The sequence below is a fragment of the Leptosomus discolor genome, chromosome 1 (assembly GCF_034619465.1).
Source record: "Leptosomus discolor isolate bLepDis1 chromosome 1, bLepDis1.hap2, whole genome shotgun sequence".
Taxonomy (NCBI): domain Eukaryota; kingdom Metazoa; phylum Chordata; class Aves; order Leptosomiformes; family Leptosomidae; genus Leptosomus; species Leptosomus discolor.
Genome location: NC_141391.1, coordinates 202,096,263 through 202,118,582, shown reverse-complemented (window position 1 = coordinate 202,118,582; position 22,320 = coordinate 202,096,263). Strand labels below are relative to the sequence as shown.

Here is a 22,320-nt window from a genome sequence, read left to right as displayed (position 1 = left end):
CAGGTATTACTATCCTGTTGTGGTCTTGGAACTCTTTAGAAGCTCTTTAAGGAGATAATGAGTTTATTGTCCTTCTCCCAGCTAGGGAGTTATGTAAACTACACCAGATTCAACGTAGTGTCTTCTGTCATCTCCCCTCATGTAAGATCTTTCTTGCAAAAGACTTCAGAATGTTTTATTCTGTAGAAAATTCAAATAACTGAATTTCTGTTCAACTTCTTCAGTGTAGGTATGTAGACAGTATTAAGTGCTCAGAAAGGATAATGAATTTTTATTTTACTCTCTCATCATCCCTTGTCACTGCAGTCATCATTGAAAAGATTATAAGGATTGTGGAAAAATCAAATAAAAGAAGTCTCCGCATAGTAGTGAAAATCTGTTCCACAATAGGTCTTGCTAATCTAGATATTTAACTTTCAGTCCCTACTGCCAGTATGCAAATAGATGATGTTCAACGGGTTCATTGTCTGTGAGGCTTTTCTACCCATCTGTTTCTTGGGGAGGGAGAGGGAGGAATGTGGTAGCTTTCTGTGAGTTGTGGATTCCATTTCACACACATTCCTCCAAAGTCTTGTAAATGTTACAGTTACAGCATCTTACTTATTGGCAGTACTCGCTTGCCAGTGTGCTGTGTGACATTAGAGTTAGAATTTTCTAAGCACATGCAATCATTGTGAGCATCATTAGAACATGTCCTGTTCAGAGACCCAGGCCTTTCATTCATGTTCAGTGATCAATAAGATAGTGAGTTCTTTGACGGTCATATTCTGTACTTGGTCATATATTCCACAGTATTCATATGGAGACTAATTTTTTTTTTTTTTTTTTTACTGTTCTCCATACTACTCATTGATACGTTTTTTACAAGGTTCTACTATTTGACTCTTTCACAGCACCAAGAGCCTTCATGAAAGTAGGAACTATACTGGCTGCTGTCAAGTGAAGCAGCAAGTGAAGCAAACTGCTCCACACACAAAAAAAGTTCTTCTTTCACTGTATAGGACTCTTTGACTGTCGGAAGTTGAAGATAAATGAATTGAAGTCTTAGTTTCTGGTATGCAGGGCATAAAGTTCAGTGAGGCAGCTACAGACTTGCTATCTTTCAAGACTTTCCAGATCTTCAAAAGCTGCTCATTTTCAAAGAGCAGTTGCTTCTTGGGTTCTTTGGCTGAGGTGGGACTGGAATAGCACGGGATATGTTTTGTCTTATATTCATGTATGGCACAGGGAGAAGCTTGAGTCTTGAAAGGACGTCTATGGGTGGTGTAAAGAGATGAATATCTAAGCCAGGGGAGCAGGGTGCATGTTCAGCCATTTTACAAATGTGCACATAAATGTGAACTATAAATCTGCAAGCATGGTCAACAGTAAATAACCTGTTTTTCTAAGACCCCCCCCCAAAAAAAAGATCAATGAAATATTTATGCAGTGTCCGGATTCCTGATAATTTTTATTTGTGCTGTAAACCCAACTATTCAATATTAATATATGCCCTTCATACCAAACTATGTTCCCCAGATGTAATAACTATAAAATAACTTAGACTTTCTAACGACATGTGATTCTATGAAGGACATTCTGTCCATGCTCCTCTTGGTAGTGATACAGTTCCCATTTTTCACTGATTAAACTAAACACATGCAGATTATCAATATCAATATTGTATTAGTTACTTTTTTCTAATGTTCTCATTGGAAAGTAGAATGTCCATCTTAATTATGAATGTGTTTGCTGTTGAAATCCACTGAATCATGTTTCTTTACTTTTATTAGTCCTTAGTAGTCAAATTTTTAAAATACAGCTTCTTTTCATATTAGTTCCTTTGTATAAAGGATTCTTTTAACTATTCTAATATTGTTTTTTCTTCCCTTAGATATGCTGCTTCAGTAAAAGATGGCTCCCAGTATTTTGTTCTTCTCATTATTACAGATGGAGTTATTTCCGATATGGCTCAGACAAAAGAATCCATAGTGAATGTAAGTTTTGCTGAAAGTGTTGAAATTTAAAAGAATTATGTTTCTAGGAATTAATTTTTTAGGCAATAAACCAAATCAGTTAATATTTCAGGCACTGAATTTGTTCCATAAATTAACCATTTTATCCAAACAGCAAAAGTTTACTATGCATAAAGACAAAAAGAAAGCAAAAGTTGAATCTTAACTTGATTAGATAGTGTTCTGTGGGAAACCATACTCTTCTAACATTGTATGTTCATATGATTTTCCTCATCTGCTTGACTCCTCCTTCCTCATGCACATCCCACCATGCAGTTTTTCATCGTGAACTGTTCTTCATCTTTCTAGTAATTGCAGACAGTTTTGATCCCCCTCCTCCCACTTTTTAAAAACTGCCCCAAACTTTCATATCCCAAATGGCAAGCACACCAACCACCTGATTTCCTTTTAAGATAGTCCCCTAGAATTTTGAAAATTCTTAATTGTTTCTCAGTTTCTGCATTATTTTCAATATTTTTCTCTTCAAAACAGCTATGCATATAAGTAATATTCTGTATTATGAACAGGTTCCATTTTGCTTTTGCCCCTGGGAAATAACAGAATCACAGAATGTTAGATGTTGGAAGGGACCTCGAAAGATCATCTGGTCCGACCCCCCTGCCAGAGCAGGACCACCTAGAGTAGGTCGCACAGGAACACGTCCAGACAGGTTTTGAACATCTCCAGAGAAGGAGACTCCACAACCTCCCTGGGCAGCCTGTTCCAGTGCTCTGGCACCCTCACAGTGAAAAAGTTTTCCCTTATGTTAATGTGGAACCTCCTGTGCTCCAGCTTGCACCCGTTGCCCCTTGTCCTGTCATTGGACATCACTGAGAAGAGCCCGGCTCCATCCTCCTGACGCTCGCCCTTTATGTATTTACAAACATTAATGAGGTCACCCCTCAGTCTCCTCTTCCCCAAGCTAAAGAGACCCAGCTCCCTCAGCCTTTCATCCTAAGAGAGATGTTCCACCCCCTTAATCATCGTTGGGCTCTGCGCTGGACTCTTTCAAGCAGTTCCCTGTCCTTCGTGAACTGAGGGGCCCAGAATATTCCAGATGTGGTCTCACCAGGGCAGAGTAGAGGGGGAGGAGAACTTCTCTTGACCTGCTAACCACACCCCTTTTAAATGTCAGATGAAAGTGTACACAGAAACAACTTCCAGAGAGGGTTTGAAAAGATCTATACCAACGATTTTGAACTACCACAGTGGATCTAGTTAATAGTGAAGTGGTGGATGAAAAGCCTACATTAAAATAATTAAGCATCATATCAAAACAAGTAGTGTAGAATAAGGTGGCATATTTTTGAAGGCCCACTTTCACTATGTCCTGTAGAGATTCCATACCATTCCAGTTCATAGGGTGCACGTGAAAATATTACTGAAATGTTCTGTCTTTCACTGGAGAGTTCTAGCCAGCAGCACGTAGACAGAGTCTGTGTGTTGGTAAGGACTGACTGACTGTTGGTAAGGCTGACTGACTTGACTAAAATTTCGTTCATGGAAGAAATATAACATACATATTGCGCAAATAGGTGATTTACTCTCTTGAGAATAATTGGCACAAAACTGATGTAAAAATAGTGTCACATAGTTCCAACCAGCTATCTAGTATCAAGAAGACAGCCCACCTGATAAGTTTTTACACCCAAAGCTGTAGCTCTGTTGAAGGTACCAGTTTCCTGGTCTCCTCCTCCAGGTTCCAATATTAAAACAGGATAAACTGACTCTTACTTTTAAAGGAGACAGACTTTTAGTTTGCAAGTTCATCCTCTAGTCTAGCCTAGAAGTTTGGAACATAGCTTCTTTTAGATGGCCTTCCTTTAGGTACAGAAAGGCTCCATGGAGAAAAGAGAGCAGCTCTTGATTTAACTCACCCCTCAATTTGAAGTCCATAAGTTAGTGACCAGCAAGTCTAGTTGGATGATATCTTGTAAGATTAAGTAATTTGCCCCTAAGGCATACAGAAAAACCTTGTTTCCAGAAATAGTTCATTTCCAGTATTATTTCCAATAATAGGTTTTAGCCTACAACTATCTGGAAATACAGCAGATGTGTTACTAGCTTTGAATGACAGGAAGTTTGGGAATACTTGCTGTCTTTTTATGAAGATGTATTCATTTTTCTGTATACTTCTCAAACTGTGATCACAGTATACCATGACAGAACCAATTAAATGCTACTCAATAGCAGTTTTTTCAGTCTTAATAATATCCAAAATAATAAAAAGGGCAATGATGTTCAATGCAACTTGATATGTATAAAACTCAGGAAGAGTATGTTTCATTTTTTAACACTAATTGTGCTTTTAGGCATCTTCATCATTACAGCATATATGTCAGACACATTCTGTTTTACCAAACTGTTTAAAGGTTATGCTGTCATTCAGGAAATGCCAATGCTTAAGTTTATGTGCAAATGTTTAACTCTTTGTCTTTATGCTGTCCTTGCCACTTACTTTTTCAAATATATTTTATCACATAATACTATGTCTGTATGGGTAGGAGTCTCTTTAAAGGATGTTTTCTTTACAACCAAGCAATAAGATTCTAGAAAACACCTGAAAAACAGATGTTCTGTTCTAGGAAATGCTTTCATGTCTTGAGAATATTCTGTACTAACTATTATTGGCTTACACAGTGCGCTGTAATTCAGTTACAGTTACACTATATTTTTGGCCCTTAATCACAGAATCACAAATGGGTTGAGGTTGGAAGGGACCTCAGGACACCATCTTGTCCAACCTCCCTACTTGAGAAGGGCCACCTAGAGCTGTTTGCCCAGAACCATGGCCAGATGACTTTTACTATTATCTTCGATAGCATATTAGTATTTAACTAACAAGGGAATTTTTTTTTTTACTCTGCTACAAAATTTTAGCTGGAAGATTGACTATGTAGTAACACTTTGTTACGAATTTGCAGTCAATGTATAGTATAAAGTGTATAACGTATAGTGGTGTAGAACATTAAACAGTGTTTTATAGAATGGCATATTTTCATTGTTTTAAATAGCATGTTTACAGTAATTAACTAAATCTTCTGCTTAAAGAAAGTTGGTTTTATATGTAGGATTATGACAGATGAAGAATGGGAAGTGGTGATGATGTATGTAAAATGAGAATATCTTTTAAATGAGGGAGAAAAACACTTTTTATATTCCAAAAGAGAAATATAGCACTATGTTCTAAAACCACTTCAGTGAAGCAGAGCTTAATTTAGCAGAAAGGGTACATCTATGATTTTTGGCCAGTGTGTACTCCCGTTCAAAATTGCTGTAGACATTTCACAGTTCATCACACTATCTCGTAAGGAACAGTTGTCAACCCTGACATTTGATAGATGGGTTTTTTTTAGTTGTTACCCTCCTCAAAGGAGGCAGTTTCAGATTATTTCTGTAAACCACCAGATATCTGGTGCTACTATCAGTGCAGGAGAATCCAATATTTATGATACTGTCTTTGTAATTTTAAAGGTTTTACAGAGAGTTTATTTAGGGAAAGGCAGATATTGTCTTTGTCATGTTTCTTTGAATGAAAAAGATTAAGCAAAATTAAAAATCTTACCATAAACCAGTTTGATATTTTGTTTACTTTGTGGTACGGCTGGCTGACTTGAATAAAATTTCATTCATGGAAGAAATATAACATACATATTGTGCAAATAAGTGATTTACTCTCTTGAGAATAATTGGCATAAGATCTATGTAAAAAATAGTGTCACATATTTCCAACCAGCTATCTAGTATCAAGAAACAGCAAAGTGCATTTGAATACATGTCAAACTCTCATTAGGTACGTATTTGCAATTATTGTCAGTTTACAAAAGTCTCTAAGATAAATTTGTCAGCTTAGCTGCCATATTAAATCCTAATGTAGTTTGTTGTGTTTAATTATGATCCTATATGATTCAAAGACTTTGTAAGGAAAACATAAATTAAAATAATAATCTGCCTTTCTGTCTTCATCCAAGATGTTTTGTACCACTTAAGCAGACATTTTACACAACTCAACTTCTTAGGTGAAAAAAAAATTATTCTTTAAAACAGAACTTCTGCGTGGTTTTTATTCATATTGTCCTCAGATCTCATGTACTATTGGCAGAGGTTATGTAATGTGTTAAAGCTCTTTTTCTTCTTCTTTTGAAGGCTTCAAAGCTTCCAATGTCAATAATTATAGTGGGGGTAGGACCAGCAGAGTTTGATGGTAAGTGTTCTAGTGTTTTTCCTGTAATTTTTTGTATTTATTTATGTTTTAGTAATATGTGGCTTTTCAAACAAATATAGTTCTTTAAAAGAGCCTCATATGGAACAGGCAGTAAGCACTGTTGACATTTCCAGCTGGATTGATTGATAACTCAGTATGATTACAAGATACCATGTGGAGCTGTGTAGCCCCTCAGGGTCTCTATTCAAGTCACGGAACCATATGGGGGCTCAGCTTTTACAGAGCTCCAGAAGATGAGGAAAAAAAATCCCACAGTAAACTAAGTATACTCAAGTAATGTCGAATTTCTTCAACACGGATATTTAGTTGCCTTGTGAAGTGTCAGTTGACTGGAAATATTGATCATCTGTTCTTACTACAGTAATAAAATACTGAGAAAAATAAATAGATTTGAGGAGGTAATCTGGGTTAAACTGGGTTTCACTAGATAAGCAGGAGTGAGCCTTACTGTCTAGCAGCATTAAGAGAATATTACAGCAGGAGAGAAATTACCAGGATAATTTACATACTCTTTCATGTGATGTTCCGGAACACCATCCTCTGTTGCAATAACTAAGCTGCTTCTGTTATTTGGACTGATTTATTAAGTGCCATCATGTATATCACTGCACTGTGAAGTGTAGAGATTTCCTGTATATCTATTCCTCAAAGTCCTACATCTTTTTTTTTTTTTTTTTTTTTTTTTTTTTTAATTCTAGTACTTCTGGTTAGACAGTATGCTGCTTTTTGTATGTGAAATACAGTTAGTACTACCACAGATGTATAATGTAAATAGTCACTACTGACTGTACATGTTAATTCTTGTACAAATATTCTAAGAGTATGAAAAAAAGAGGAAGAGGGAAAAAACCACCCAAAAAAATTTATTGGGGGTTGACTTTCTTATGCTTTTTGAAAGTGGTATAGTGATAATTTTAAGTATCTTAGTCCTTGAAGAGATTGTCCAGGTGGATGCTTACGCTTCAGATGATTGTATGCCATAAGCAATGAGAAAAGACAGCTTATCTTCATAAATGCATATGAGGGAAATTTGCAAACTTTATTTTTACCTAAGAATTCCAATTTTAGTTGTACATTACTTACTTTTCTCTCACCTCTCCTTTGCTTTTTCCCTTTCTCCCTGTTTGTCCAGTCCTCGGGTTTGGCCAGGCTCCCCTTAATTCAGTCAGGACATGTAGATTCTGTCTTCTTTTTACTTCTGGAGGTTGTCTTTCCAGTATTCTTGGATGTCATTCCTATCACTTTTCTTAAGGCAGGATTCTGTTTGTACTGCAGGATACGGTTTCCATCTTTGGACCCACAGTCCTTGAATATAATGCCTCAGTTAAATTCACTTATTTGATGTGTGCCAAATCTGTAGTCCCTCAATGCCCAAGAGAGCAGAGAAATTACTTTTCTATCTGCAGACATTCATTCTGGAAAAAAACAAGAGACTCCATGTCTGATGTGGACAATGAAGAAATGTGTGTGTGTAGGAGGGTGTGTGTTCCAGGCACGTTGTCTTACAATTCAAAGGCCAGGCAAGTCTCGGTTCTGCTGTAGAGAGCCTAAGCTACTCCTCTCCAGATATCACTCCCCCCTAGATCTCCCAGCCACTGGGGGCTATTAGAGGGGTTCTTAAAAGTCTGGAGCTCAGACAGATGGCACATACCTTTGGCAGAGCTTTACGTAAGAATGTGAAGATGACTGTAACGTGTCAGGTCAGGGGTCTGTTTTGCCCAGTATTCTGTATCTGACATGGCCATGGGTGGTTATCTGAAGAACACTGGGAACAGAATGAGTAAATATGATACTTCCCTGAATACTGTTAAGATTTGCATTTCCTGAGCAGGATGTGCTTTATGTCTATTTTGGAAATTTTCAGGGGATTTCTCCTTCAAATACTTGTTCAGTCTCCTGGTTTGAACACATGTACGTTTTTTGCATCAACAGCAGCATCTGGCAACATGCTCTACAGACACACTAATTTTTTCTTTGAACAAACATGCTCTTTTGTTCGGTTTGAACTTGGTTCCTGATGGCATCATTTATGCTTTCTAGTTCTTGGATTGGAAGAACTAGGTCTTGAAATGCTGGTTGCAGTGAACTCGGCCCAGTTTGTAAAACCCCTGGGAAGTTCCGTGATGCGGGGCTTTGATTTTCATGGCGTATGCTGAAAGAAGGATTGCAGGATTGCGGATCCAACAGCTGAGCCATAGTCTGTGATCCCAAGTCCATCCATTTCAACACTCACCAGAGAGCAGGAGTGCCTTTCTACCTAGAGTGGCTTCTGGGTATCTGGACAATTTTAGACTTTTCCTGGATCCTACTCAGAAAGATACAAGAAGAATTACCCAATAAATTTTGTATTTTTTTTTTTAAGATCTCATTCCTATGCATTAACAGTCATTACTTTTCCAGTATGAATGTGAGTTAGTACCTCTTTTTGCTGTATCCTGTGATATCTTCTGTAAGAATAATTGCTGAAGATAGTTCTTCTCCACCTATGAAAGTATAAATATAGCCTTACCAAAACAGATATACTTGCTGATTTGAGAGCTGGAAGGACAAGGACCGTGTCATGGTCTGTTTTGTTCTGAAAATGACAATAAAGGCAAAAAGTATGTGTTGTCAGCATGAAAAAGGGCAAGGTAACTAGAAAGCATGATGTATTTTATGGCACAAATGAACTTAAAGAGTTGCCTAAATAACAGTTGTTGGTTTTGCTGTCCTAAAGTGTAAATGAGCTGAAGATTTTCTCAGTAAGATTGTTTTTGTTGTGTAGCTGAACTCATAGATGAATTCATTTTGTTTCTTCTTTTTTTGAGCGATGGAAGAACTGGATGGTGATGTAGTGAGGATTTCTTCAAGAGGAAAGTTTGCAGAAAGAGACATTGTGCAGGTGGGAGAGAAAATTTACTCTAATAGTTAGATTTTACTGGTCCTGTTTGTTTTGAATTCTTGTTTCTATCTGTATTCCTGCCTTTCATTTTACCTTGGCACTGACATACCTTATCTTGAGGTGTTTATAACAAGCTCAGAAACTTTCTGTGATAGCTATATGCCTTTATATAACACATAGTAGTGGAGCTACATTCATTGGGAAATAACCTCTAACTGGCAGCACACTGATAAAAAGTCTTAGGATTGTACAGTCCTGGGAAAAGAGTTAGTTGCCTCTGTGCTGCAGTTTCACTATGATTCCGTAAAGAAAAACTGCAAATTTTGTGGAAGTCGGCAATGCCTAGACTTCTAACAAGTGCATTTGAGATGCCTAGGGTCTCTTCCCTTGCCTCTAACTGCCAATCCAAAAGACCATGAGTGTCTCCCAGTTCCTGTGTTGCATCTGCTACATGCAACCATGCAGACATCTCATGCTTTAAGGAACCTCAAATGGTAGCTAGAACAGGTTTTCCACAGAGGTTGTTGTTGCCCCATACCTGGAAACATTCAAAGTCAGGTTGGACAAGGCTCTGAGCAAGTTGATCTAGCTGAAGATGTCCCTGCTCACTGCAGGGGAGTTGGACTAGGTGACCTTGAAAGGTCCCTTCCAGTCCAAACCATTCTATGATCTGTGTTCACATAACTGAACCAAGCCCTAAGAGTGCTGCTCTAATCTGCATTCCACGGACACCTCCGTTTCTCTGCCTAAGTCATCTGATTCTGTTCCTGCTCTCTACAGTTGTTCAGTCATCACAGGAGTTGTCGTTCAAACCTATGCAACCACTGGCAGGGTGGTGCACCAGTTTTTCATGCACTTACACACCCACCATAATCCCGCTCCCCCTCAGAGCTACAGATTTCTGGAACTCCTGAACTATGTACTTCATCCATGCTCCAGGCACCCCATATAGGCTCCTGATTACCTACCCCCCTGTAAAGACTTTATTCACTTAATTCTCTCCAAGCCAGGTTGGATTTTTGTTGGTTATATATATATATATATATATATATATAACCAACAAAAATATATTTTATATATATATAAAATAACTGAGCTATATGAATATTTTATATTGCAGGTGATAAGGTTTTAATAATAGTTAAGGTCAGATTGCAGCTGATGAACTTTGGAATGTGTGTATTTGTTTTCATTTATATATGCAGGAACTGAAACTTTCAAAATATTTAATGCTACCGATACTGGTATGTGAATGTTTAAGGATTTGGTAACTGCTGGTGGATACTATATCTCAATCCAAGGAAGTGTTCAGAACATGTGTATGACACCTGATTTTATAGTTCTTTTTGTTCAGAATACAAAATAAACAAGTCTACATAAACATATGGAAATTAAAATGATCAGATTTTTTTTTCCAGTCTTAAAGCTTCTCAATCAAATAAATAACCACCTACAGCGCTACAGGCTTGGGGAAGAGTAGTTGGAAAGCTGTCAGGCAGAAAAGGACCTGGGGGTGCTGGTTGAGTTGACAGCTGAACATGAGCCAGCAGTGTGCCCAGGTGGCCAAGAAGGCCAACAGCATCCTGGCCTGTATCAGCAATAGTGTGGCCAGCAGGAACAGGGAGGTGATCATGCCCCTGTACTGGGCACTGGTGAGGCCGCACCTAGAATACTTTGTGCAGTTTTGGGCCCCTCACTACAAGAAGGACATTGAGGTGCTGGAGCGTGTCCAGAGAAGGGCAACGAAGCTGGTGAAGGGTCTGGAGAACAGGTCTTATGGGGAGCGGCTGAGGGAACTGGGGTTGTTTAGTCTGGAGAAGAGGAGGCTGAGGGGAGACCTTATTGCTCTCTACAGCTGCCTGAAAGGAGGTTGTAGCCAGGTGGGTGTTGGTCTCTTCTCCCAAGTAACAAGCGATAGGACAAGAGGAAATGGCCTCAGGTTGCACCAGGGGAGGTTTAGATTGGGCATTAGGAAAAATTTCTTCACCAGAAGGGTTATCAAGCGTTGGAACAGGCTGCCCAGGGAAGTGGTGGAGTCATCATCCCTGGAGGTGTTCAAAAGACGTGTAGGTGTGGTGTTTAGTTATACAGTTTAGTGGTGGACTCGGCAGTGTTACGTTAATGGTTGGACTTGATGCTTAAAGGTCTTTTGCAACCTAAACGATTCTGTGATTCTTTGTTTCTGTAAATACTACGTTAAAATTCCCTCTCTATTTTTTTCCTAAATGGGGACCAGAAATGAGAATAAGATGGCAGCAGTTAAATTACCCTCATTATCTGTATGGATATACATTGAAGAAAGACATAGATTCCTGAATTTCTTTTTCTAACAGTTGAAAAAGAGACTTTTTTAATTTCTGCAGCATACAGAGAAAACAAATGATGGGAGAGTGACATATCAAAACTCTTAGACGAGTAAGATGCTGTCTCGCTGACTGCTTTAGTCAATGTTTCAAAAAGATAATTATAAAAGTAGGGATAAGGAGAAGGTGCACAGCTGAACAGGAGGCAAGAAATAATGTTTCTCATTTTGCCAAAGCCTTTATAGTGTTCCTTGGTAGTCCATATTGGGCTAGAGAGCGGCTGTCTGTAATCTGTTATGATATATATGTCAGTGCTGTTCAACAGAGCAGTATGTGGAGATCTGCCTCCAGAGCTTAAGTGTTTCTGAACCCCAGACAAGTATTTCTGCAAACCCTGTGCCACAGCAGATTTTTTAAAGCTAGTTCAGATATCTCTGGCATGCATTGTACTCATGTTTAAATGCATTTAAATATACACAATGTAATTATACATAATTTCTCCAAACAACAGCAGTTCCAAAAGCGGCTGATTTTACATTCAAAGAGCGTAACTGGATAGTTCTTCAAATACTATAAACAATATTTGTGGAAGTGCTTTGCATCAGAAATATTCCCATTTCTGCTGAGAAATAAAAAATAATATGCAATGGGTACCCTTTCGTATTTCTTTTGAATTCATTGCATATCTGAAATGTAATAAAACATTTATTTACTATTAACATATTTCAGTCAGAACTTTGCCCAAAGCCATATTGAATTACCTTGAAGGCAGTTTTATTTTGTGTGTTTGCCCAAAGCCATATTGAATTGCCTTGAAGGCAGTATTATTTTGTGCTTTTTTCTGTCTAAATACTAACAAATACATTATAGGCAGGCTAAATAAATAAAAAGGGATAATGTCAAACCCTTTAGGTTTGATGTGACCTTTATTATATATCTAGCAGAACAAAACTGATTTGCTTTTATAAAATTAACTACTCAAATACAGAAAGTTTATCTTTTTGTGTATTAGGTTAGTTAAAATTAGCTAGTGAAATTAACTGTTAACAGTCAGTAGTGTGAAATATTTCAATTAAATTAGTAAAGGAAAAATTTGCTTGCTAACAGTGAGTCACTGTGTTATATTTACTGCTGACTTTGTAAAGACATGACCTTCATTATTCCCTCCTCACTAGTATATATAGGTATTGTAGGGACTCTGTATTACATGTGTACCAGTTCTTCCTCAGTTTATTTCATTTCTGCTCCTTTGCTATCCTTTTTCTATTTAACAATTTTTAGGAAAATACATACTTGTAATAATGTACCTATTGTTTCTCCTGAAAATGGTGTATATTAGCCTTTTAGATTAAACTCTCAAATGACAGAAAAAGCACTTTACGTTCCATCAGTTTCCCATTGGTTTCTCTTACTTCTTTCATTCTATTCCTCTGCCGCCTCTACGTCTTCCACATTTTAGCTTTAGGCCTTGCTGTCATTGCCATATCTGCGCGTATGCTGATCTGTCTGTAGTTCCTCCAGCTCCTCCGACATCTATATACCGTAAGGAGAAAGGAGGGAGAACGAATTCAGGCCATCTGTATTGTGTAATTGCATTTCAAGAATTACACTGTTGAAATAACCTCCCTTTGCTGCAGAAGAGTGGTCTGAGTTTTTGTTTCTGCACACTAATGGGTAAGATGGTCTCTTGGGATGGGACACATTTTGTCCTTTAACTCAGACTGCACGTGCTTTTTACATAAGACTGATATTGCATTAGATAATTAGTAACCACCTGAGAGGGAAATGGACACCAAACTTAACCCTTCCCAGCTGAATGTATAAACCAGCAGGCTACAGTGCTTGAGGTTTTTTGTTATTCTCTGACTTCATGCTTCTGGAGACAGTCGGAATTATCCTTACAGAAAAGTTGATGAAGTTTAAGAAGAAGCAACCATTTGAAACAGGACAGTGGTGGGCTGGCTTCTGAAAACTACTAGAGCTTTTTTTATGACATGGAGAAGTCAGTACTAGTGAACGTCACAGTATATGCTTGTCTCTTGTATTGAAGAATTACTGAATAAACACAGAAATAGTTGACAGCTAATTATGGAACTGCAGATACCTTGCTTCCTGACAGAATACCCTAAAATAAGGTTCCTTTTTGCCTGTTGTTCTTCTGCCCTTATGCCTGATACATTCTTGGACACAACGCAAGGAAGAGGTAAAGGATGTTCCTATCGAGAAAAAAGGCTACTCCTGTATGAATAGTCTTGCTGACTACTCCTGTAGTCTTGTTGACTATGGCAGCCTGCGCTAGCTGGCTGTGCATGAGCAGCAAGGGTGGACTAAAGCATCTCTAGAGGTCACTTCTAGCTTCAACAATTCTGTGACTAAATCATCATCCTCTAAGAAACTGCAGATCTACTGCTTCATGGGGAAATGCCCTAATCAGTAGCTGTTTACGCTTAATTTGGTGACAGGTTTCAGTTTAATTCAATGTAGTTCAAATACCTAGGCTTGAAGCCTTTTTTTCTGGCAATTCGAGATCCTTTTCAGGACAGTTATGCAAAGAGTCATCTCACTTGACTTCTAAACACCTTTTAGTAGGAGATTGATGCCTAGATAGGTTTCACAAATCCTGGGTGAGAAGTGATTTCCAAAGTTGTCATAAAAACGATTTAATTGAGTTCAAGTTCTTTATTGCCGAAATGTTGTCATTATTTTTGCTTGGTATTTTTAGTTGGTTTGGATTTGGTTTGGTTTGTGGTTTTTTTCCCCAAGAGGTTTTTTTTATTTGTTTTATATATTTAGTAGATTTCTTTTGTTTATTTCTGTCTTTTCAGGAAAACTCTCAGGATCTCAGAAATACTCTCACTGTTCCCTAAATCTTGAAAACTTCAATGCTTTTTAGAAAAATGTAATTTAATCAATAGCCTTGGTTGCTTAATTGGTAGCCTTGGTTGCTCTGCGTCCAAGAAAGCAAAATTTGCCTGGTTGGTATATTGGGCAAAAGAGTCTTCAGATTTTAGAATTCAGCCAGGACGTTAGAGATCTGTGGGTCTGACTTCTCAGTCAGTTCTATTTTTATCCTGGAGTACAACAGTTAACAATTAAATCTTCCCTGGTTTGTGGAGGGGGGGTGGAAAAGCACCATTGGGCTTTGAATTGCAGGATAGCATAGCCTAGCATATCAATACCAGAAGTAGCTTTGGACATTGAATCCCAATTTTGAAAAGTCACACAGCTGTTGCCCTGAGATAGGCTCCAAAATCTGAGCAAGAAGCAGAATTTCAAATCAGCCTTCCCTGTGGCATAACCTATTAGCTAGCTTAACCGACTACATCTCTGCATGCTGTCTGTTGTGAATAAAAATGAAGGAGCCTAGATTGTTTCTTTTTTCTATACCAGTAGCACGAGCATCTAAGTAATTATTATAAAATCCAAGCCAGCGCTGGGTAGCTAACTTTTTAAGTGTTGCAGATCTGGGTATCGCATAACAAGTTATTTTTTGAATCCAATCCTTTTTTGCTTAGATTCTTTATGCATTTGTTAGTATGATATAAAAAGTGTTCAGGGGGTTCGTAGTTATGTTATAGGTATAACACAAAATGATCAAGAATATAGAGTCATCCTTTCTGGTTTGTTCACTTCAGATGGCAAAAATTGTATTCACAAACTTCCAGAGGAGAGGCACTCTGGTAGAAGAGCCCCATGAGCAAGAGATGTAAGCTAAGAATAGCTTCCTGAGACAGAACTACCTTCTTGTATGAAAAGGATTGAGAGATAAACCAAATTTACCAGTGAAACAAGTGATTAGCCATCTGAGCTAGCCATGGCTTATGTGAAGAACTTCACCCAAATGAAAGCATGACACTTTCTATTAGAAGAAAGATTTTAAAAAATTGAGATGCAATGTGTATATATAAAATACATAATATAAAATACAAAATATGTATATGTATATATAAAATGTGTGAGGTAGCATATTCATGTACCCTAACTCCCTAGATAAAACTTTCTTATTGTTGTCAGATGTATTCTGTGTCTGCATAGTGACCTGTGTGAACATCTCCTTTGTTTTGTAGTTTGTGCCGTTCCGAGATTACATTGACAGAAGTGGAAACCACGTGTTAAGCATGGCAAGACTTGCTAAAGATGTTTTAGCTGAGATCCCAGAGCAGTTTCTGTCCTACATGAGAGTCAGAGGAATAAAGCCATCACCGGCACCACCACCCTATACACCCCCAATTCATGTGTTGCAGACTCAGATATGACTGCTCCAACGTGCTTAGCATTTATCACAAGTCAAGAGTCTCTGGATGCAGCAGTACCTTCTGATAACTTTTTGGAGCTAGAAAAATTCTCTTCACAAACCAAAAGTCTCCTATGGTTGCGTGAGCAACTGGAAAGCTGTTAATTGCTAGAAGCAAAATGTTGATGTTCTCTCTGAGTCTATTTTTTTTTTTCTCGACAAAAAGCCCTACTTTTTGATGTATCTGTTGGTGGGGAAAGCACAAGTCAGAATTTCAACTCAGAAGATATTGTCCTCTCTGAATACTGTGTGTATATAAATGTATAGGAATGCTATTACTCTGTATCAATGTTTACATGTTACTATTTTTAAATTTCAGTACTTTTATAACTATTCTTAAGAATAAAAGTTTGGAATATTGACTCACATGTCTTCTAGCTTGCAATAGTTTGTCACAAGATAACAAGAGAAGCAATATCTCTTTGAATGTTTGTCCAGACAAATACAAATGAAAACTAAGAAATGGACAAATACGTATGTGTTTTCCAATACCTGAATTGCTTCAATCAGTGCTCAGTAATCCATTCACCTCACAGTTTGAGAATTAACTCCTAAAATGTGAATAACATAATTGCATATGACTTATGACTAACTCCAAACTTTGAGGGGGAGGTATGTGTATTTTTTCAGAGATTCTCCAATTTCTAAGTTTATCTACGTTTACATTTTTTAAAGGTAGTTACTGAAGCAAATTAGAAGAGTTACTTGGTATGAGTAATTAAAGAAAATTACCTCAAAACAGCACTATCAGAGTATTATAATTGACTCACTGAGCTCATTAAATCTTATCATGCATTCCTTAAAGCATTGGAAATTTTGCATCAGAAAAGTCTTTTGGAGTGATTACAGCAGGTGTTTTATAATGGACCATTTTAAACTTAATTTAAAATTTTAACTTTTTTTTTGTCTAGATTGCCCATTCAAAGGGATGCTGGCTCTTAATATTTGGGTTTAATATTGTCATTTAATCACATTTCCATGCAGGGTGCATGAATGATAATGTTAATTAACTGGTTTAAAAATTGCACAACCATGTTGCTTTGTGCACAATTTTGTGCACGGAACTACCCAAAAATTTTATTATATGCCTGTTCATATATAATTATAAAATGGTTTTGCATGTACAGTTTTTACAAAATACACGGTTTTGTGAGTTTGTCAGATGCATTTTATTTAGAACTAATGGCCTTAAATTTCACAAAACTCCTGAAATGATTGTGAATTGCCTTCAAATACTGTTAAAACTGAACATTTTAATTTTTTTGTGTCACGGTTGTAACTGTCTTGTAATGTAACTTTTTTTCTTTGCATATATAACCTGTTTACTACTTCTGTTTCTTACTACTGTATGTTGTAATGTACAGTATAAAACTAAGGTGCATTTTTTAAGCATGAGAAGTTTTTTGCCAGAAAGCGTATCTTCAATATTAATGGTGTATAACTATGTAAATGCAGAATCTTCCATTTTTAAATATATTTAACTTCCTTTAACTCTCTCATGTGGGAAATTAGTTTTTCCAGATAAATATCCTGTTGTTAAAAAAAAGAAAAATTTATTTGGTATAAAATCAATCTCCTTTTATTTTTATTTCAAAACAGTTTTTACATGAATATGGACTTTAATTTTCTCACCAAAGTATGTATTTCTTAGTGGGTTGATGTTGCATGAATGAAATTTGATACCTGGCAACTACAAATTTTGATGAAAGTGCATCATAAAGAATAAGTTTAAATCTACTGAATGGCGGTGGTGTTCTCCTTCCATCTTCTGCATTTATTATTCATACTTACAGTGTTGGCACTTTAGAAATAACTGAATTAATCTAATATTTGTATTGTTTCATTTGGTTGGGCAAATCTTTATGCTGACGTTTGTACTGGTTCCCAGTGGCCCGTGTATTTAACAGGTTTTCATTCTGAGGCCAAAACTACGAACTTTTGTTCAGTTTAGAGTAATTTATTAGCTCTCATCTAATCAGCAGCCTTTATTAATCCAAAGATCAGTCTCAAAACAAGTTTAACAACTCATTTAACAAGTGAAGGAACTTTTAAAGATAGGTATTACTTAATCAAAATTGTTTTTTTCCTATCAAGCCTAAGTACCAGCCTATTCCATTCTGCACTGCTGTTTTTTCTTCTGTTTGGTATTGGATTCTCAATCTAACATATTTAGTGGATGTGATCATTGGACTAAACATTCTGCTGGGAAAAGGACACTTTTTCCAGACTTGTGACATTCCCTGTGTCTTCGACATCTTGATTCTGTAATGTGTATGACAAGCATTATGTGGACTTGCATAGTAGCCTCAGTCATTCCAGTATTAGAGATGAGAGTTAACGGTCAGAACTTGAATTTCTCCAAAATACCTTATGCAGCCATTTTTACTTCTGGCTTTATTAGTAAGAATAATGGAACACAAAACTCATATTCCTTCCCAAGAAATGCTAGCTGCTGCCAAAACTTGCTAATTTTTTATGACTGGAGAGTCACAGAGTATTTATGTTTAAGAAAGGTAAAGCAGGCCATGTTAGGTGACAGATAAGTTGCCCTGAAAGGGAAACTGTTGGCCTTGACAAAAGCTCTCTTCCTTCGGTGTCTATCTTGGAACAGATGTTTTCTTTTAAATACCTGCAGAAAATGCTATGGCAGGGTGCAACCTGTACAAATGTTCCTACAAATGAGGAAGGATGCTGTCTCATGCAGGATGTAATTTGAGAGTGATTATTTTAGGCTTGATTCTGACTAGTGAGGAATTGTTTACGAATCTGGAAGAAACTGATTTGATCTTAGTTACAAAACGGAATTTTGCAGTTTTAGGCGAAGATGGCAACCTGTACAATAGAATTTACATGGACTTCAAATCAGCTCACTTATGTACACAGAAAGGTTTGTTAGGTGCGGTCCCACAGGGAAGTATCTAAAGGAGAGGAACAGAGCTCAGGGCAGCAGGTATCCTCTGAAAAGACACATTTTGAAAAGCTGGAAATTCTCACCCAAGTAGGGACAGATGACATTCATTCCAAAATACCTTATGAAATGGCTGAAACAATCGGAATGATAAATGATTGTCATCTTTGAGAACTAATAAAAGGACACATGATGAGAAATTGTGGCAATGCAGTGGGAAACCAGGGAGCATAGTAAGAGGCTATTATGACTGTGTCAGAAGTTCTTTAAACAGAAAAATCAACAAGAATATCAAGGGAGAATATGTTGCTATGGATAAATGTAAAAGATAGCACAGGTATGTATGAAAAAGGACAGAAAACCACAAAATAAATTATGACTGCTAAAGCCTAATAAAACACATACTAGAAGGTTAAGGGATGTTGAGTCCATTATTTAACAAAAGAATGAGAAAATAGTAAATCTAGGGAAAACTGAAATGCTCAATGTGTATTTCCTTCGAGCTTCAAAGAAGAGAGATAATCTTGAATTAAATAGTCAATTTAAAAAAATCTAGACCTAAGTTTGCATCTACCAATAAAAATTTGTTAATAATACTCACTTCTGAAACAATTTTCTTGAAAAGCAATGTAATGAGCTTCAGGATAAAAGAGAGAAACAGCTACTGTAACATGACATTTTAAAAGCAAAGCAGGAGATAACAGCCTCATTTGAAGTGTCATGAAATACTACAAAAGTGGTTAGACTGTTCAGAAAAGTGCTGTCAGTCTTTCATCATGAAGCTGGAAAAATACAGCAATTGATGTTCTATAGGGACCTGTCTTGCTTTTGGTATTATTCAGTCATTTCAATTGATGACGGAATATATAAAAGATGATTATTAACTTAGCGGATTATATCAACTGGAGATAGTTTAATCACTTCCAAAGATGAGATTAAAACTTGAAATTGTTTTTATGAATTAGAAAAAATACCTGAAAGAGGAGCAAATTCAATCAGGGCAAATGGGTAAGAGTACTTAAGTAATAAAAACCTACTACGCAGTTGTGGTAGTTTCTGGCTGTGCAGCAATTCTGCGAAACAGTGTCTGAGGTTATAGTGGATCACAAAATAGACATTGAAGGGAAGGTGTCTGAGTAGAAGTTTTGAATATAGGCCACCTGAGATAATCTTTTCATTGTTCCCAAAATAAAAAGGCCTCACGTAGTGTACCAGATCCAGTTTTGAGACTTCAAATGACAGGTGGGTCAACTGGAAAAAGACACAAAGGACTGTTAAGTCACCGAGGACTGTTGGAACAAATTGGACAAATGATATGGGAAAGTTTCTATGGGGTTGTCCTCCCTGCCAGAGGTTGTCTCTAACTGTTTTTGATGACCATGGTGAACTACCACAGCAAGGGCCACTGTGTGAGATCAGGACAAGCCCTACTGATGCGAACGCGTGTGGGGGAGCAGGTTGATGCCATCATGGCAGGAATATTTTCAGGAAGGACTGACCATATCTGTTCACAGTGGTAGGCTGCTGTCTCATAGTGGTCACATTTTTCATGAAATGCACTCTTACTTTCTTTCAAAATGCTTTATGGCAATAGTACAAATTTTCTTCAGCACTCCACGATGGATTATTGCTTCTTTGCCACTGAATTGATACAGTAGGATTTCAGGTTTTATTTCAAGCCAGCATTGTGTATTTATGTTCATTGCCATTAGAGCGTGAATGACCATAGATGGCTGGTATATTCAAGTTGGCCATCTAAACAAAGGGTATAGAGTACTACATTTCTGAGCTTGTGCCTACAGCCAAACATTTGACAAGAATAAATTTCATCACTGGGATTCTTATTTGATGATTTTATTTTGCAAACAAAGGCATTGAAGTGACAGAGCGTTCTTACAGATGTTCCATGCAACAGAAGGCGTACAACTGCTGTGACATGCCTGCTCCACAAGCATGCAGCATGGTTCCTAGTGCTGTATGTGCCACGGGTGGTGGGACAGCCTTCCCAAGCCACAGCGGGCCGTGGCTGTGCACTGAACAGTTCCATCACTCCTGCATTGGTCTGTTCCCCAGGGAGCAAAAATTCTGCCTGGCTTCGAGAGGGACATTGTCATAATAACTGGGTGGCCTGTGCATCCCCATGCCGCAGGCTGTTATGTAGTTCTGTTTGCTTCGAGCTGATCATGAAATCAAAGCAACTGACTGCATGTGCAGCGTGACTAGTGCTGAAGGCTGTGTCTTCGACTGAGTGGGCCATCGGGGTGCAATCACCAGCCAAAGGGAATCCAGGGGGAAGCGAATTGGCTAGTTTCTGTGAGCACAGGACTACTGCAGACTGGGGAGCTTCTCTGTAGAGAAGGGGGGAGGGAATAATCCCCTCACAAAATCATTAATTACTTCCACTGGCACAAAGCCCCCAAAAGTATGGGAGTGAGCAGGCAGCCTTGATTGATTGCTTTCTGCAAGCAGGGGGGAATGCAAAATATCGATAGGTTGTCAAACCTGGAGGAAAGGAGGGGAGCCCAGTAGGACTTTCTCATGGTTGTTTCTGGCAAATATTGTCATTAATGCAATTAACAAAGAGATTACAGACTACATTTATAAAACCAATGAATGTATCAGCTCGCCAGGGTTGCAGGCTGGGAGGCCTGATTAGAATTCAAAAATGGTTTTGATTAAGTGGAGGGAAGGTCAGGAATCAGTGAGATAAACTGCTGTGAAAAAAAGTGGGAAATACTGCATTCAGGAGGGAAATAAATAAGCAGAACTGAAATGAAAATGAAAAATACCTGGATAAGCAGCAGTTCTGGACTTAATAATCTGCAGATTACAGCTGGGCTCCAAACAGAATATGAATCATATTGTGAAACTGCTGCATAAAAAGCGAAGATCACCCTAGAAGATATTAACAGTGGTCGTATTCATATGGGGAGGGAGATAATCATTGCTCCAGGCTAAGCTATGCTGAAGCTTGGCACTGTCTGGACTGTGGGGCCACACTCTAAGGATCATGCAGACAACTTTGAGAGTCCAGGAGAGAAAAAAAGCAGGTGGTTTTTAACCTGTGAGGAAAAAATTAAAGCACTTGGGTGCAAAAGATCAGAGGGAGCGTGCTACCTGTGTGTCTGTGCAAAGGGGGGCTGTAATGAGCTATCTTCAAACGTCAGCGATGACAGGTGACGTTATCAACTTTGGCAGCAAGGAAGCCTTATATGGGCTGATAGACAAACCTCCCCAACTGACTGGAGGCCCTTTCTAGTGAATCTCAGGGAAGTGATGTCTTCTTTGTCTTAGAAATTGTTCAGAACAGGCTGGACGGTTGCTAGGGATGGCCTAGTTGTGTGGCCTCCCTCTAAGCAGGGAAATAATACATTAAATAGTTAAATGTTCTCCCAAAGCCCCAGTTGTCTATCCTACAAATATAGACAGCCTAGTTGAGATAGAGGCAATGATAGTATACGGGGAGAGGAGGACTGGAGTGGGTGGATGGGTAGGAAGGCACCCAGGAGGGCTGAGGAGGCCTCTGGTGAGATTTTGTCTGAAATACATGTATGCTTCAGTCACTCGCTTTCTAAGTGATGGGCTCAGCGGGCTGGTGAAGAGAGAGGCTCTCAGGAGGTTCACATTCGGTGGACAGGCCCCTGAGTGTGACCAAAGGCTATGAGGAGGGAAAAGTCTCACAGTGGTTGCATCAGGATGGTTGTCATCAGGTGAG

General features: G+C 38.0%; 1 protein-coding gene across 1 annotated transcript in view; it reads left to right on the top strand.

Annotated features, from left to right (window-relative positions):
* The window catches only part of CPNE8 (copine 8), a 108,284-nt gene extending 92,625 nt beyond the window's left edge, over nucleotides 1–15,659 (top strand). The window contains exons 17-20 of the mRNA XM_086473898.1: nucleotides 1,874–1,976; nucleotides 6,141–6,198; nucleotides 9,027–9,100; nucleotides 15,471–15,659. Of these exons, the coding sequence (XP_086330024.1) occupies nucleotides 1,874–1,976; nucleotides 6,141–6,198; nucleotides 9,027–9,100; nucleotides 15,471–15,659 (424 nt within the window). The remainder of the gene's footprint in view (nucleotides 1–1,873; nucleotides 1,977–6,140; nucleotides 6,199–9,026; nucleotides 9,101–15,470) is intronic.
* The last annotated feature ends 6,661 nt before the right edge of the window (nucleotides 15,660–22,320 follow it).